The 18298-nt window shown below is 45.2% G+C and overlaps 1 protein-coding gene across 1 annotated transcript in view; it reads left to right on the top strand.

Annotated features, from left to right (window-relative positions):
* Window positions 1–2780: 2780 nt before the first annotated feature.
* Window positions 2781–18298, top strand: part of TRIM72 (tripartite motif containing 72) — a 56300-nt gene continuing 40782 nt past the window's right edge. The window contains exons 1-2 of the mRNA XM_030210348.1: window positions 2781–2910; window positions 12698–13111. Coding sequence (XP_030066208.1) covers window positions 12719–13111 — 393 coding nt within the window. The 5' untranslated portion in view covers window positions 2781–2910; window positions 12698–12718. The remainder of the gene's footprint in view (window positions 2911–12697; window positions 13112–18298) is intronic.

Below are 18298 nucleotides of genomic sequence, written 5' to 3'. Positions count from 1 at the left end.
TTTTGGGGTCGTCGCCGCCATTCCCCTCCTCCATCGGGCCCCCCTTCCTCTTACCGGGCCCGTGCAGCGCCTCTCTCCTCTGTCCGAAGGCGCTGTACGGGCAAGAAGAACGCTGAATCAGCTGATGCCTGCCTTCACGATGGCGCGTCTTTCTCCTGCTGCGCCCGCCCCTGTCTGACGTCAGTAACCTACGTAGGTTACTGACGTCAGACAGGGGCGGGCCCAGGAGGAGAAAGACGCTCTATCGAAGCTAGGCGAAGGCAGGCATCAGCTGATTCAGCTTTCTTCTTGCCCGTGCAGCGCCTTCGGACAGAGGAGAGAGGCGCTGCACGGGCCCGGTAAGAGGAAGGGGGGCCCGATGGAGGAGGGGAATGGCGGCGACGACCCCAAAAGGGGGCGGGGCACGGACGGAGGATGTCGGGAGGCGGAGCACAGGTGACTGAGGAAGGGAGGGGGGCAGGGGCTTCTAGAAGTTTGCTTTTTCGGGGTGGGGGGAGCGGCGGAAAGTAGGGAGCAGCGGGGGGGGGGGGGCAAGGCCGTCCGTACAGGACGCTCCTGATGAGCGCCCTTGCCCCCTCCCGATCCTTTTTTTATTTTTATTTTTTTATGTGTTTTCTGAGGTCCTTTGGACCAATCACAGCGCTTTTAGCTCTGCTAATGCGCTGGGATTGGCTCAAAGTTTGTTTATTTTTTCAATTAACACTTTTTCCTGCCACGGAGCTGTCCTAACGAGAGGTCCAGACCTCTCGTTAGTTTTCCTGCCTTTTTCCTGCGTAAAGGCAATCGGAAAAGGTTAGTGCATGTCGTTTCAATGGGGTTTTCACACTAATTGCTCATCTCCATTCCGTTTTCGTTAGCTGCTACTGTCGTCGGAAAATAGGCTTAAGTGCATGGAAAGGATAGGAAATTCTTCCCTGAGGGCTCATTTAACGATGAAAAACGTTTAGTGCATCTGCCTCTAAGTGAGGGGTCAGCTCTTGGGGTGGAAAAGGCTGTTTGGTATGAAGGCTGTGCTGGGTTAGGAAGCAGTCTGCTTCTCAAGATGCTGAATTCAACTGGATCAGGATTCAGTGCTAAGTTAATGAGCAGAGGAGGAGGGAGGGGGAGAGTAGCTCTGAGTCAGGGTCCTCCCCCAATCAGTGTCCTAGCAACTAATTGAGGAGATGGGAGGGGGGGGGGTAGCTCTGAGTCAGGGATCTCCTTCAAGCAGTAGCCTAGCAACTGATTGCTTCGCCCTGTGGCTCAGAAATCTTCAAAGCTCCGCTTCCTGCTTTTGGCTGAAGGCAGGGGGAGAAGGGAGTTTCAAAGAATCTTCAAAGGGATTTGTCTTTCTCTGATGTCCTGTTTCAAAGTTCCTGATCAATTCTGCGACAGCCACTTTTAAACTAAAATGTTCACAGGTTTGCCAATACAAAAACAGTTTTTCCTTGATCCTCTAGCTGCCTTTAATTACTGATGACCGAGATGGAAGAAGTAGCTCTTCGAGCAGGGAAGAGTACTTAAAAGAAACAATAGGAAGGCAATTAACTGATCACTCTAGGAATGCAGTCAGCGCTGGCCAGCACAGCCTCTTAACATTGGTTTGAGTTTAAACCTCCACAATCTTTTGCTTCTTTTCACATCTCAGACCTTCTGATAATGGTGATTATGTTTTTAAGGCTCTCGTCAAAGCTATTTCTCCTCTCTCTCCAGCCTTCCCCTCCATGTCCAGCGATTCGTCCCTCCCCTCACATCCCCTCTGTATCCCGCAATTCTGACCTCTCCTCCATGTGCAGCAATTCTCCTGTGCCCTGCCGTCCCCTCCGTGTCCCGCGATTCTGGCCTCCCCTCCATTTCCAGTGATCCTCCTCTGCTCTGCTGCCCCCTCTGTGTCCCGTGATTCTGGCCTCCCCTCCATGTCCAGCAATTCTCCTCTGCATTGCCCTCTCCTCGATGTCCTGCAATTCTGGCCTCCCCTCCATGTCCAGCGATTCTCCTCTGTCCTGCCCTCCCTTCCATGTCCCATGATTCTCCCCTCGCCTCCCATCCCCTCTATGTCCAGCTATTCTCCTCTGCCTTGCCCTCCCATCTGTGTCCCATGATTCTCTCCTCCCATCCCATCCATGTCAATTCTCCTCTGCCTTGCCCTCCCCTCCCCTCGATGTCCCTCAATTCCATTGCCTTCACTTATCTTACTTGCGTTTGTAACATCCTGATGTCAGTTCACCTCCAGCGTTCCCTTCCCTCTCACTGTTCCACCCTCTGATGTCATTTCGTCTTTATGCGAGGGCGGGACAGTGAGAGGGAATAGAACGCTGGAGGCTTGCTGACTTAAGGATGTTACGAACCCAGCCAGCCAGCCATGGAACGTTGACGGTACAAATTATTATGTTAGATCATTAGACATCTGTGAACCTATGAATGACAGCTGGCATCAGAGGAAGCAAACCTCAGGATCATCCAGTGAATTTTGCAGAAAACATATTCAGTATCAGAAGTGATAGGAAATATAGAGGCAGGGAATTTTGGAGAGCAGAAGGGCATGCGAGCAAGGAGTTAATGAATGTACACAATTGGGTTGATCATTGGGTTGCTGGTGCTCCTTTAGCAAAATGCCTCCTCGCCCACAACCACACTGCACTTTCTGGCAGCTGCCTGACATCTAGCACAATTTTTGTTTACTTCTATTTGCCACAGGGGGGAAAAAAAATCTGAGACCTACTTGTTGCCTTCTCAGATCAGCTCACCATGCTAAAAATAAATTAATTAGGAAAGGGTGGGTGAGGGGTGGGATGCCAAGATCCAGGGAGTGAGGATTCAGTCTGTGTGCATCTGCCCTTCAGACCCTACTGCAGACTCCCAGCACCACAAAAGCCCTCAACAACTGACGTCTCAGCTCAGAAGTTCAACCAGCAATCTTCTAAGAAACAGGTAACTTCTTTCTCAGCATCTATTCTGACTTTTCAAACATGGGGTTAGGGGCAACAAGAGAGCTTTGAGATGTGAACAGTGCCTACAAATACTATCTTCTTTGGCATTCCAGATCCAACAGAGCAGGTTCAGCTTAGCTGAATCAAAGAGGTCTTTGCACAGCTAAGTTTCTGAGCTAGTTATTATTAGTAACTCTGGTAGTAAAGTAACTAGTTACAGTAACTACTACAATCAGTTGCACAAATGTAATAATTTTTCATCAATCGAGGCTGAACCAGCAAACTATATAGTTATAATAACTAGTTGTTATTGGGGAAAAGTGCCTAGCTACATTTACTAGTAAAACAAACAGTAGGATAACTAGTTGCTAGTTCTAGTTTCTCAAACAATAAGATAACTGATTGTAATTGTCAGTTGGTTGGTTACTAGTAAGTCAAACAGCAAAGAACTAGCATTCATTAGCATGCATTCAGTTTGTTAGTGAATGCTAAATCTATTTAGTAACACTAATCTATGATGTAGCATTCTTTGATTAGCTTGCATTAAAAAGCTAGATTTTAATTAAAACAAACATTAGAACATTAACCAAAAGTTTCTGCCTGTGCACATTCCTACTAACTAGTTTTTTAGCTACTCTAATTCTGCTTCAGTATGGCTCTGTCCTGGAAACACATTTTTTAAATAGTAATTCTGAGCCAAACACACAGGAGGTAAACTCTGTATTAGATGTACAGCTGGGAATACTGAACCAGTTGTTGGGTTCTATAGGTTGGTCTGAGGTTTATGACTTTAAAAAGTGAATAATCTGTCTTTCAGTGTCTGTCACTGGTGTTAGAAAGAGCAGAAAGCAGAAGAATCATTGTAACCCATATACAGAAATTATCTAAAAACTACATTTGATACACAAGACGTTACAGAAGTAACTTGTTAGCTAGTTGTAGTTCCCTTTGTCCAGGGCAACTCATGTTTGATTAGCAGATGCTTTAACAGAATTGTATGAAAACATTTAGCTGCTAGTGCTGTTTTTAGTGACCTTCCTAAAGGTCATACAGAGACAGACGGTGGGAGAAAGTGATCAGAAGAATCTCAGTCTTTAAGCATGCCAGTTCTTACTCACTGCTGGGAATAATGGAATTGGATCAGATTTGCAGGTGTCATTTTTCTGCAGGCTGCCAGCAACACTACACATGCTAGTTATGCTCAACTGCTCTGAAAGGCAGAAAAATGGTGGCAGCCATGACCGAGGGAGAGCAGTGTCTAATTATAGCATATCTGTCTCCTTTTAAATGTGCAGCTCTGAATGCCACCGACCCTGTATGCCTGTATAGCAGAATCCCCATGCCCCCTCAGTCATTCCAGGGTGGGGCTGGAATGCAAAACTAGAAAGAAGAGAGAGAAGGGTATGTGGGACACTTCTAACTCAGCAGCTAAACACAAGCAAACATGATTTGGCAAAATCTGCCATCATGAGTTTCACGTACCGTAGCTATTGTAAAAAAAAAAAATCATATGTAGCCACCGCCAATCTTGATTATAGGGATGGAGGGGGTATGAGTTCAGGGCTGGTGCAAGACTATTGGGTCCACTAATCGAACTTTCAGTTTATGCCCCATTTGATTCCTAATTTTTAACTGTTTATGGATGTATGGTACGGGTTAGTTCTAAAAAGGTCTTTCAAATTCCATAATATTTCTGGAATAGCCACATATAGTCCGATATCAATTTAATCTTTTGCAGCAGGGAGTTCCATAGTTCAGCTCCTCTTCCCCCAAGTGTCACGTTAAAAGTTTTCTTCTGGCAGTACTCTCAACGAGTTGGTGGTACCAACTTAATGTCATTGAGGGATCTAAGGAACCTTCTTGGTTGGTGTAAATGAACACATTTTTGCAAGTAAGCAGGGGTCAGACCATAGATGTCTTTGAAGGTCATAGTCAAGGGCCTGAATTCTACATTTTAGATGTTAAAATGAACTCTTGATGGTAGGGAACATAGAGTAAGCTACATAAAAGCACTTCACATGCAGGATGGTGGTCCCCATGGTTTCCATTTATTGCTGAGGTAAAACAATGCAGGTATTTTACAACAAAAAGAAAACATGATCTGTGTAGAGTCATTGTTTCATTCTTACTGAGTAGAGATTTCCTCTTTCCCAGGCCAGCTCCTCAGTGCTAAGGTGTAACTGGCCTGTTACTGAGAGTTCTGAATTGAACCTTCAAGGCCTCAGGGGAAATCCTTTTCCATAGAACAGAGAATACCTCCCTTTTTAAGACCCACCCCACATGTGAAGATCCAAAAGTGTGCTACTGCTTGGGATAAACACAAAGGAATCCTGTTTAGAAGGAATGGATCGGCAGAATATTAGTGGAGATTGGGTGGCAATGCTGGTAATTGGGAAGCAAAACCAGTGCTGGGCAGACTTCTACAGTCTACGCCTTGATCGTGACTGAATAGATATGGATGGGCTTGAGTGCAAATTTTAAGGGGCTTCGACGTTAGCTTCAGAACTTTTAGTACAAGAACAGTGCTGGTTAGACTTCTACAGTCTGTGCCCTGAGAATGGCAGGACAAATCAAACTCGGGTTACATATACATATAAAGTATTGCATACCTTGTAAAATGAGTTTATCTTGTTAGGCAGACTAGATGGACCGTACAGGTCTTTATCTGCCGTCATTTACTATGTTACTACGCTACTATGCTTGGCCACCATGCCAGGACTCTCAGGCTGTGTCCTTTGTCCCACAAGAGCATGTACACTGGCAGCTCACAGATGGCAGAACCTAGATGTTTTGGGTCCTGCTAGAAGAATGGGGAAGAGGGTGTTCCTGGTTCTCTGAATACCCTTCCAATTGCTCATGAATCATTGTACCTGGGAAACTCTCTGGGATCTGACCCAGAGTGAACCATGTGTAGCTTATTATATGCTTTCCCTGAGTTAGGGCAATAGATTTGATTAGGTTAAGACAAAGGGGGTTCACACTTAAATTTAAAGCAGGAGCGGCAGAACACCTTTTTGGCAGGGGGGAACCAAAGAAACCAATCTCTGGCTCCACCTCCTGCTCTCTGGTTACCACTGTGGCCCACCCCATTCTGCTGGCCCATGATTAGAAACATGGTTCACAGGCATAGGCATAGACTGGGGGGGGGGCGAAGGGCTATGGTAGTGGTGTACAGTTGTGGGTAGTGGGTTTTGGGGGGGTTGGGGGGCTCAGTACACAAGGTAAGGGAGCTATGAAGTCCACTGCAGTACCACCTAGGGTGCCCGGTTGGTGTCCTGGCACGTCAGAGGGACCAGTGCACTACAAATGCTGGCTCCTCCCACAACCAAATGGCTTGCGTTTGGTCATTTCTGAGATGGACATCTTTGGTTTCGATTATCGCCGAAAATCAGAAATGACCAAGTCTAGGGATGACCAAATTTAAACATTTGGACATCCCTGACAGTATTTTTGAAACGAAAGATGGACATCCATCTTGTTTCAAAAATACGGGTTTCCCCGCCCATAGATCGGGACATTTTGCAAGGACGTCCATATCAAAACATGGATGTCCCTTTTGAAAATGCTCCTCCACCTCTCCAAGAGGACAGTGATGGGATAAAGTTAACTCCTCCACTTACTCCCTGATCCCTTCCCCAATTTCTAGCATAGAGCTCCCACCTTTTTCCGGGAGCCCCTCAATAGTCATAGTTACCTGATGCTAGGGTCCACCTTGGGAGTCAGCACCCAAGAAAAAGATCTAGGTGTCATCATAGATAATATGCCGCCCAGTGTGTGGCCGTCTCTTTTCCAAGCTGAAGACCCTAACCTCTTTAGCCTTTCCTTTTATGAGAGAAGTTCCATCCCCTTTATCATTTTGGTTGCCCTTTTTTGAACCTTTTCTAATTCCACTATATATTTTTTGAGATACAGTGATCAGAACTGCATGCAATACCCAAGGTGAGGTCCAACCATGGAGTGATACAGAGGCATTATAGTATTCTTGGTCTTATTTACCATCACTTTCCTAATAATTCCTAGCATTGTTTGCTTTTTTGGCTGTTGCTGCACACTGGGCAGATTTCAGTGTATTGTATACGGTGACATCGAGATCTTTTTCTTGAGTGCTGACTTCTAAGGTGGACCCTAGCAAATAACTATGACCCAGATGCTCAAAACTCCGGCACTGTACAAAACAGCACCAGAAAATACCACCACAGTAGCACCAAGGAATTAGTTCCTAATGCTTGACTCTAATAGAATGCAAATATATGCATGCTATTGGCTTCAAGTATTAGAAAGTAAAAAGGGAGGATGGTGCCTGGTGCATGCGCTCAAGAGTTGTGCATCAAGCACAGCTCTTCAGCGCATACCCCAGAACACCAGGTAGGGCAGCCGCTGTGGCTCCCCACATGTTTGTGGCTGTGCACTCTTGTGGGTGGGCTATCCCGTACTGTGCACATTTGCAGGTTGGCACTCTGTACTGTGCACACTCACAGGTGGGCATCCTGTGCCATGTACTTTCATGGGAGAGTATCCTTAACTATGCACTCTTGCAGATGGGCATACTGTGCTATGTATGGGTGGGTACGGAGCCAAAATTTCAGAGGTAGTGCTTGTAGTGCACACATCCTTTCAATTCGCTGTGAGAATGTGTCTGTAGAAGCAGATGGTGCAGCATTAGCAGGCCAATGCTCAGGCTCGCACAGCTGCTCCATTCCTGCTCACTGGTGCTGTTGGTCGGGGTGCCAGGCAAAAACAGCAGAGGTCCAGCACACTTTGGCTCCGTGCTGGCGTAAGGTTTACTGTGCCCTTCCGCAAACAGGAAATGAGGGCGGGACCAGAGGCAGAACTGAGACAGAAGGGAAGGCATGCTGAAGCGCCGTGTGTGCTCTACTTTCATTGCTGCCAGTGTACACCGAGGTAAGAACTTTTAAATTACAGCCAGCACGCAGGAAGGCGAGGGGCAGGTGCAGGACTGCAAGAAGAGGACAGCCAACGCAGGTCGAGCTGCCACTGAGAGACAGAGAGGAAGGGAGTCGCGGGGGTGTGGAACTCCGAAGACAGGGAGGCATGGAACTCGGAGGGGAGGGGAGGGGGGAGGGAGACTGCCACCGCAGGTCGGGCTGCCACTGAGAGAGAAGGAGGGAGGCGCGGGGGTGTGGAACTCCAAAGACAGGGGGCATGGAACTCGCAGGGGAGGGGAGGGGAGGGGGGAGTGAGGGAGCGGCTAACGCAGGTCGGGCTGCCACTAAGAGAGAGGGAGTGAGGGAGATGCGGGGGTCTGGAACTCTGAAGACGGGGGGGGGGGCATGGAACTTGCAGGGGAGGGGAGGGGGGAGCGGCCAACGCAGGTCGGGCTGCCACTGAGAGACAGAGAGAGAGGGAGGGAGGGAGGTGTGGGGGTCTGGAACTCCGAAGACAGGGAGGCATGGAACTCTCAGGGGAGGGGAGGGAGGGGACATGGAACTCGGAGGGAAGGGGGGCCAAGAACTCGGAGGAGAGAGAGGGAGGGAGGAGAGGGAGTGAGGGGGGGCCTGCACCTCAGACGGGAGAGGGAGGGAGGGAGGGAGGGAAGGAGAGGGTCATGGATCTCTGAGCCCCACACACACTCACTCTCTGTCTCTCACATACACTCTCTCTCACACTCTCTGTATCACACTCTATCTCTCTGTCACACACACACACACACACACACACACACTCTCTCTCTCTCTCTCTCTCTCTCTCTCTCTCTTTCACACACACACACACACAGTCTCTCTCTCTCTCTCTGTGTTTCACACACACTCTCACACACACATACACTGTCTCTCATACACTCTCTCACTCTCTCTGACACAAACTCACACACACTCTGTCTCTCACTCATTCTCTCTCACACACTCCATCTCTCACACACACACTCCATCTCTCATACACACACTCTCTCTCTCAAACATACACACTCTGAGGAAAACCTTGCTAGTGCCCGTATCAGTTGTGTCAGAAACGGGCCTTTTTTACTAGTCATTTATAAATAAGCTAAATAGCACTGGTCTCAGTAGAGATCCTTGTGGCACTCCACTATTCACCCTCCTCCATTGAGAAAAATGGACATTTAACCCTTTCCTCTGTTTTCTATCCACTAACCAGAACATTACCTCCTATCCCATGGCTTTTTAATTTTCTCAGGAATCTCTCATAAAGGACTTTGTCAAAAGCAGTCTGAAAATTTAGATACACTACATCAACCAGCTCACCTTTATCCATATGTTTATTTATGCCGTCAAAGAAATAAAGAAAATTGGTGAGGCATGATTTCCCTTGACTGAATCCATGCTGACTCTGTCCCACTAAACCAAGTTTGTCTATGTGCTCAATAATTTTATTCTTTATAATAGTTTCCACTATTTTGCCCGGAACTAAAGTCAGGCTTACCAATTTGTAATTTCTCGGATCACCCCTGGAACCCTTTATAAAAATTGGTGTTATATTGGCCACCCTACAATCTTCAGGTACTACAGATGATTTTAATGACAGATCACTAATGGGCCTTTTACAAAGGTGTGGCAAACCTGCCTTGGGCTTGCCATGTACCAATTTGGCACTACTGCCCCCACTGCGTGTCATTTCTAGCACTTAAAAATATTTTAATTTTCTTAGCACTGGGGGCTTACCCGGCAGTAATCGGTTACTGCCAGGTTAGCACAGGAGCCCTTACTACCTCCTAAATAGGTGGTAGTAAGGGCTCCTCCAAGAAATGGCTGTGCAACAAGAGTTTAACTTACTGCACTGCCATTTCCTTTTTTTTTTTAAATAAAATATCTTTTTACCCTCTGGGGTAAAAGGGGGCAACGATGCATGGCAAATCCATGCGGGGTCCCTTTTACTGCAACTTGATAAAAGAGCCCCTACAGCAGATCAGCAATTTCATGTTTGAGTTCTTTCAGTACCCTGTGGTGTATAACCATCCAATCCAGGTGATTTACTACTGTGTCGATTTGGCTCAGTACATCTTTCAGTTCCGCCGCATTGTCACCCTTGAAAACCATTTCTGGTACAGGTAGATCTCTTACATCTTCAGTAAAGACCAAAGCAAAGAATTCATTCAATCTCTCCACTATGGCCTTGTCCTCCCTGAGTCAGGGGCGTAGCCACGGGTGGGCCTGGACGGGCCCAGGCCCAGCCACTTTTGCTCCAGGCCCGCCCAGCCTCTTCTGCCCGCTCACCCCGTCCACGTGGTCTGCTCACTTTTATTGGCCTGAAGCGCCGTTCTCCCTCCAGCACCGGCGATTCCCAAAGCCAGCCTTCTGCCAGCACGTGTCGTCAGGGCCTCTTCTCAGGCATGTCCCACCTACTCTGCAACTTCCTGTGTTCCACCTTTACGGAAAACAGGAAGTTGCAGAGTACGTGCCTGAGAAGAGGCTCCAACGATGCGCGCTGGCAGAAGGCTGGCTAAGGGAATCGCCGGTGCTGGAGAAAGAACGGCGCTTCAGGTCAGTAAAAATGACCAGAGCTGACCATGTGCAGGGGGCTGTTGTGGGGGGGGGGGTAGTGGGTGGAGAGGAAATGCAAGGCCCGTACCCTCCCAGTCCACCTCCAGGCCCATCTAAAAATTAAACTCTGGCTACGCTACTGCCCTGAGTAGTCCTTTTGATCCTTCATAATCTAATGGTTGAACAGATTCCCTCACCTGAACAGGTTATTGCTATGACTTTTTCCTTCTGTGGCAAGTTCTCTTCATATTCTCTTTTAGTCTTTTTTATCAATGCTTTGCATCTAACTTGCCAGTTCTTATGTTGCTTCTTATTTTCTTCATTTAGACCCTTTTTCCATATTTTGAAAGATGTTCTTTTGACTCTAATAACCTCTTTCACTTCACATTTTTTAAAATCATGTTTATTTCACCAGCCAAGGGAATGGAACAAAATTCAGATGCACAACATCAATGACCGGTTATAATAGAATAAAGTACAAACAACCTTCCCACTCTCAACTTCCCAACTCATCGTATGTATCAAAGTGGAAAACTGGTACAGTAAACATCCCGCAATCACAATTAACAGTTAAATAGATGGCTAGGTGTTTCAGAAGTCAAAGACATCCAGAAGGGCTCCCATGTGTGCTGGAACTTCTTGTTCGAAATGGAATCCATATCTTAAATGGCATAGCCTTCCATTGCTGCTTGCTGGAAGATTAATGCCAGTGTACCAAGACCGGGTCCTCCATGCTGGTTGTCATTTGCTTTTCATTCCACCTTTATTAATACATGGAATATATCTGATCTGGGCTTCCAAGATGGTATTTTTAACAATACTCATGTCTGATTTAAAGTCCTAACCTTTCCAGCTGATCCTTTTAGCTTCTTTTTAACCATTTTCTCATTTTATCATAGTTGCCTTTTGAAAATTAAATGCTACTACAATAGATTTCCTTAGTGATTTCACTCCAGATATTAGTTCAAATTTGATCATGTTATGGTGACTGTTTCCCAGCGGACCCAACACCGTTACCTCTCATACTAAGCCCTGCATTCCACTAAGGACTAGATCTAAAATAGCTGCCCTTCTTGTTGGTTCTTGGCCCAGTTGGTCTAAGAAGCAGTCATTTATTACATCTAGGAATTTAACGTGCCTAGCATTTCCTGATGTGACATTTATCCAGTCAATAGTGGAGTAATTGAAATTACCCATTAATATACTGTTGCCCAATATTGCAGAACACAGCAACAAAATTATTGATAGGTGCCTTTAAGTATGTGCTTGTTACATTGACTGTTATTTTATATAGCATTCATTGGCTTTTGATTAAGTGGAGGATTGATAATATTATTTAGATGCTTATATTGTAGGGAACCATCATATTTTGCATCTTATGTGGACATTTATGTACCTCAGATGTTATTAAAATTCAATATAGTACAGCTTATGTGCTTTGCATTATGTAAGATCAGACATACATCTACATGAAATTTAGGGCCTCTTTTACAAAGCTCAACTAGTGATTCCTGCGCAATAAATGAGAGGAAGCCCATAGGAATTGAATGGGCCTTTAGGGCCCTGTTTACTATGCCGCACTGTAGGCATGCTATAGTTTTTAGCACATGCTAAAAATTAGTGCACGCTAATGCTAGAGACACCCATAGGAATATATGAGTGTCTCTCATGTTAGTGTGCGCTAAAAACGCTAGTGTGCCTTAGTAAACAGGGCCCTTAGTGTTTTGTTATTATGGTTTTGTTTTATGGAATGCTTTACTTTTTACTCAATAATTTTGTGGGATGTTTAGTTGGTTTTTTTTTTAAGTGTAATATTAATTTGATTTTTTAATTTCTTTTGTCATATAATTAAATATTGTATTTCATTTTTTATTATTGTTCTCTGCCTATATATGAAGATGTTAGGTAGATAAGCAAATGTGACCATCTCTGGGAAAAGGTGACTAAAGTCACTAGAAACAAAAAAAAATGAAGCTTTTAATGAATTCTGTTAGAGCAAACAATTTGTAATACAATAGTCCAAACCCTATTCTTTTATGTGAAAAAATAAAAAAAGTTACAGAAGTTCAAATATGTAACTTTTCAGACTGCATATGAACCCATGACATGAAAAATTGGCTATTCTCAACATTTTGGATCTGCTACTTTAGTCACCTTTTCCCAGAGATGATCACAAATGTAAATAAATAAATAAATAAATAAATAAATAAATAGGAGACAGTTCTATAAGAACACAAACAGGTGTCATATCTAGAAAAGGAGATTTGAGGGGAGGGGTCCCGGGATCATTGTTTTCCAGTTTTATCCATTCTCCTACTTCTTCTTTACTAGGACCTCTAAGACCTACTCAAGATGTCCAAGCCCCTTCTCATCCATGGAATGCATCAGGACCTGAGCTGTCCCATCTGTATGGAGCTCTTCAACTCCCCTGTAACCTGTGAATGTGGTCACACTTTCTGTCAGAAGTGCCTGGCAGGGGTGCCCCGAGAGGATGATGCAAATTCTGTGGCCTGCCCTACTTGCCATGCCATGACCCGGCCCGAGTCCCTTAATATCAACCGGCAACTACAGCATCTGGTGGAAAGCTTCCAGCAGGTGCCCAGGGACCACTGTGAGGAGCACCTGGACCCACTCAGTGTCTTCTGTGAACAAGACCGGCAGGTGATCTGTGGAGTCTGTGCATCCCTGGGCAAGCACAAAGGTCACAGCATCATCAAGGCAGCTGAGGCCCACCAGAATATGAAGGTAAGATGAATGTATAGGAGTTTGTGCTGTGGAGGACTCAGCATTCAGAATTCAAAATACAAGTGCATTAGTAGAGGTATGTCTTATTTCTCGTACGACACAGAAAGGAGTGGAAAAAAGAACAACTCCAAGAGATCAAACAGAATTCCAGGATAAGATGCTCCAAAACACAAACTTTATTCTGACCCTACACGGTTCGTGTTTCGGCTTTTAAAAAAGCCTTCCTCAGGGGTCGATCAGTGAGTGCACAGCTGTATATTGGTCAAAAGAGAAGCACATAAATTAATGTCTCGAAAAGAAGAGAGATATATTGTCTCGCACCGACAGCAGAAGGTAATGCAGGTCATGTGAATGACAATGCCTGCCAAGGCCTTATCATGGTCTCTCAAATCCAGGTTTGAGAGAGAGAAGCAGCCAAGTAGAAGGCAGAATTTAGGCCAGAGATAAAATCTGGAACCAAGGCAAATATAAATAACATTTACTGAACATATACATAGGCATCTTGCTGTGGGCCACATGAACAGTGATGTTCAGCAGCACTGTAACAGAAATCCTGTGTTTACTGGCAGCCAAAAAATGATCTGCCTAACAATTTTTTTTGGTAAGTTGCCAAATGGCCACCAGGCTTTAGCTCTGCTGGTCCTTAGTTTACTGTACAATTATCACACATGTTTGGAAAAAGTATTATTATTATTATTATTAACATTTGTATAGCGCTACTAGACGCACGCAGCGCTGAACACCTGACACAGAGAGACAGTCCCTGCTCGATAGAGCTTACAATCTAAAAATACAGACAGACAAGACAATTAAGGGCGAGGAAAGTACAGGGTGAGAAGGAACAAGGATAGGGGAATTGAGTAGTGGTTAGGAGCCAAAGCAGTGGTGTAAAGGTGAGTTTTCAGCATAGATTTGAAAACAGGTAGAGAGGGAGCTAGGCGTACAGGCACAGGAAGTCCATTCCAGGCATAAGATGCCGCGAGGGAAAAGGAACGAAGCCTGGAATTAGCAGTGGAGGAGAAGGGGGACGACAAGAGAGATTTGTCCAGCGAGCGGAGTTTACGGGGAGGAATGTAGGGAGAGATGAGAGTGGAAAGGTAATGGGGGGCTGCAGAATGGATGCATTTAAAGGTCAGTAAGAGAAGTTTGAACTGTATGCGGAAGCGGACAGGGAGCCAGTGAAGTGACTTGAGGAGTGGGTTAGTGTGGGTAAAACGATTTTGGCGGAAAATAAGTTGTGCTGCAGAATTTTGGACAGTGGAGAGGAGAGAGATGGCTGAGCGGAAGACCAGTGAGAAGCAAATTGCAATAATCCAAGTGAGAGGTGACAAGGGTTTGGATAAGGGTTCTGGTAGCGTATTCAGACAGGAAGGGGCAAATTTTGCTAATTATCTGTATTAACTGTATCTAATGGTTAGAGAAGCGGGCTGAGAATCAGGGAAGCTTGGGATCAAATCCCACTGCTGCTCCTTGAGAGCTTGGGCAAGTAACTTAACTCTCCATTGCCTCCGGTACAAACTTACCCCCCTGTTTACAAAGCTGCGCTAGCTGCTGCTGGTGCAGTAATGTCGCCACAGACCATTCACTTTGAATACTGCAGACCCTCATCAAATACAGAATAAGTAACTATAACCTAAAAATAGAAATATGTAAAAATTAATCTGAACCTCCAAGAAGCCAGATTCTGCATAGATTGCAACACCACAGAAAAAGAAATCGTGATGCATGTCCTCCTGTACAATGCAAAACAAAGATAGCAGCTGCAAATTTCAAAAACTGACACATTGCAATCACTACATTAGAAATTAACAAATACAAATAAAAAAAAAACCCCAGAAAATAAGGTGATGTCTTTTTATTGCACTAACTTTATACATTTTTTTTATTAGCTTTCAAAGACCAAAACATCTTTCCTCAGGCCAGGGTAGTATAATGCTTTTATGATAACTGTCTTGACCTGAGGCAGGTGGTTTTGGCCTCTGAAAGCTGGTCAAAATATAGATTAAGTTGGTCCAATAACTATCACCTAATTTTCCATTTAAATTGTTTTCTACCTTCCTTGTCTGACCATTTAGTTTCTCTGGTTTCTGCTTTCTTCTGTCTTCTCCATTTCTTTTTTTTCCCCTCTCCTGTCTTCTTCATTTCCTCCACTACATCCATCTTTCTCTTTCAGCTTTCTTCTATTTTTCTGTCTCTTTATCCATTTAGATTTTATTCATTCTCACTATCCTGTCTTTAAGCTCCCTTTTTTTCACTGAATCTACCTATAGCTTTCCATGTCTTTCCCTCACCCAGACCCATCCATTCCCCTTTCTCTTATTCCCCAGTCTTTCATTAACTCTTTGCTCTTTCTCTTTGTCATATAACATCTCCTCTCTGTTTCTCTTCCCCTCCCCTCTCCGTCATGCAGCATCTCCTCTCAGTCTCTCTCCCACCTGACTGCCATGCAGCATCTCCACTCTTTCTCTTTCTCCTCCTTCCAACCAGCAGTCCCCATCTTTCTCTCTTTCTAACCCCATATCAAGAATCACTCCATCTCTCTCTTTGCTCCCATTTGACATTACACCATGTCTCTTTCTCTTCTCTCCCATCTAGTATCATGCTCTGTCTCTCTTCCCCATCTAGCATCACTCTATCTCTCTCTCTCTTCCATTCAATTCAGCATCACCCCATTTCTCTTCCCATCCACCATCGCCCTGTCTCTCTCTCTCCCCCCCATCCAACATCACCCTGTCTGCCTCTTTCTGTCCTCCACCCAGCATTGTTCTGTTTCTATCTCCCTTTTAATATCTTTCCATCCATCGTCCTGTCTCTGTTCCCCATCCAGCGTCACCCCATCTCTCTCTCTCTCTCTTCTCTGCTTCCATTATCATCCTGTCTCTCTCCCCCAATCACTATCTCTCTTCTCCCCATCCAGAATTACTCTGTCTCCCTCTCTTTTTCTGCTACCCCATCCAGCATCATGCTGTCTGTCTCCCCCCCCCCCCCCATCTTCCCCCATCCAGCATTACTCTGTTTCCTTCTGTCTCTCTGCTACTCCATCCAGCATCGTGCTGTCTTTGTCTTCCCTTCCCCAATCAAGCATCACCCCATCTCTCTCTTTCTTCCCCCATACAGCATCATCTCATTTCTCAATCTCTTATCCATCCCCATCATCCAGTATGGCCCCCTTTGTCTCTGTCTCTTTCCCCCTTTCTCACCCAATCATCTTCTTACAATGTTTCAAGTTTGGCAGGAGACCAGCAGTGATATTAGCAGTAAAAACAAAGTGAAAGCATGCACGGGACCATTTTCCTGCATGCGTCTGCATGCTGCCAGTCACACTTCCTCTGACCCGGGACGTTTGCATCAGAAGGGACGTGACCAGCACAGCAGCAGTGGCCTGTGCAGGAAAATGGTCCCACGTACTTTCACTTTGTTTTTACCTCTGCTTTGCCGCCAAACTTAAAATGCTTTAAGAGTATGATTAGGAGAGAGGGGAGGAAAATTGAGACCTGTGAAGGGAGTGGGCCCAGCAGCAGTAGAGATAGGCACCAAAATTTGAGCACTAAGCTGGTATACCGTAAGGCAAATTTGTGTGTCAAAGCTGTTATTTATTTATTTAAAATATTTATTACCCACACTCTCTTACAATTCTAGGCAGTGTACAAAATAAAACATACATAAAATCCAAAATACAATCAATCTATGGCCTTAAATTAATACTTCACAATACATATCATAGCACATACCAGAAAATCTTACATTTAACAGAACATAACTCACCTGAATAAAACATTATGCCTAGGTGCGACGTGCCTGATTAAAAGGGAATGCTTTCAACTGTTTCCCAAACTGCAACAATGAGTTAATACCTGCAACTGATACAGAATACTAGCATAAGTTGGCAATGATGTGCCTAAATTTAGACCTGCCCACTTACGCCATATCTACAGCAGGTGTAAATGTGAATGCCAAAATGTTGGCACTTACATATGCAGCTTACAGTATTTCATAAGTTTCATGTATAAGTGTATGACCCAAAGAAAACCAAAAAAGGTAAAGGAATCCCCCACGCACAGTGTATGACCCACCCATGCCCCACCTACTAGAATAGAGCAGTGGTACACACACACACAATAAAAAGTTTGAAGGCAGGGTGGTGGGTGGATGTCATTAACACACACTGATCAGTAATGTCTGGGCTTTGCCTGGGAAGATATTTGATGACTTTTTTCAACATCCCTCTTACGTTTTTCATAATCTAAATGCTTAACTACATGTTTCAAATTTTGAATAAATTTTTTAAATGGTTGCGTAATCCTTTACCCGCAACCTTACCCTTTCTCCACTCCACCCTGTTTTCTTTAACAGCACCAACAAACTGACTCTCACCATTAGGTGTGTCTCTGTCTCAGATGTCCCTTTGTCTTCCTTCTAAGATTTACTCCTGGTCCTAGCAGACTTCTGTCCTTTTGCTTGGCTTTTAACATTTGAAGATCCACTATCAGCCTTCTGAGCCTGTCTACGTCTCTTACATTTATCACTACTTTTATCAGGGACATTTTTTCCAGCCTCACTGAACTGCCTTACAGCTTGTCCTTTCTTAGTCATAGATTTCTCACCCAGTTCACAATGCTTTCAATTTCCTGATACACTTCTTTCCAGCACATGAAGTGGTACCTCCACCATCTCAGTTTTTCTCTGTTTTTGGAGTCATTTACTCACATCACTCCAACATGTAATAACCCCCAATAATATTGAAACAACTTAAAATTCCCAACAAGCAACCAACACAGTTCAACATTTTTAATGAAAAGTAAATTACTTAATTAGAAAGTAAGATGGCGACCGAGCAAGCCGCATCCACGTGAGCTCCGGGCCTCAGTGGAGCGGTGCCGGTTGGTGAGCAAACCGCATCCACGTGAGCTCCAGGCCTCGGTGGAGCGGTGCCAGTTGGAGAGTGGCGGGCGACGATCGGTGGGAGAAGTGCTGGTCGGAGAGCGGCTAGCGGCGGGCGATGATCAGTGGGAGAGGTGCCGGTTGGAGGGTGTTCTAGCGGTGATCGGAGCTGAGTCGGAATCTGAGGCGAAACCCAGGCGGAGGAGGTAGCAAGCGACACCGTCGCTACCTGGTGCAGGGAGAGGCATCAGAACCTCTCCCCACGGAGGGACCACGCGAGCTCGCACAACATTGTTCGTGCGTCCA

The sequence above is a fragment of the Microcaecilia unicolor genome, chromosome 7 (genome assembly GCF_901765095.1).
Source record: "Microcaecilia unicolor chromosome 7, aMicUni1.1, whole genome shotgun sequence".
In the NCBI taxonomy this organism is placed as follows: domain Eukaryota; kingdom Metazoa; phylum Chordata; class Amphibia; order Gymnophiona; family Siphonopidae; genus Microcaecilia; species Microcaecilia unicolor.
Note: the sequence above shows the minus strand (reverse complement) of the source record. Positions and strands in the feature narration are given on the sequence as shown.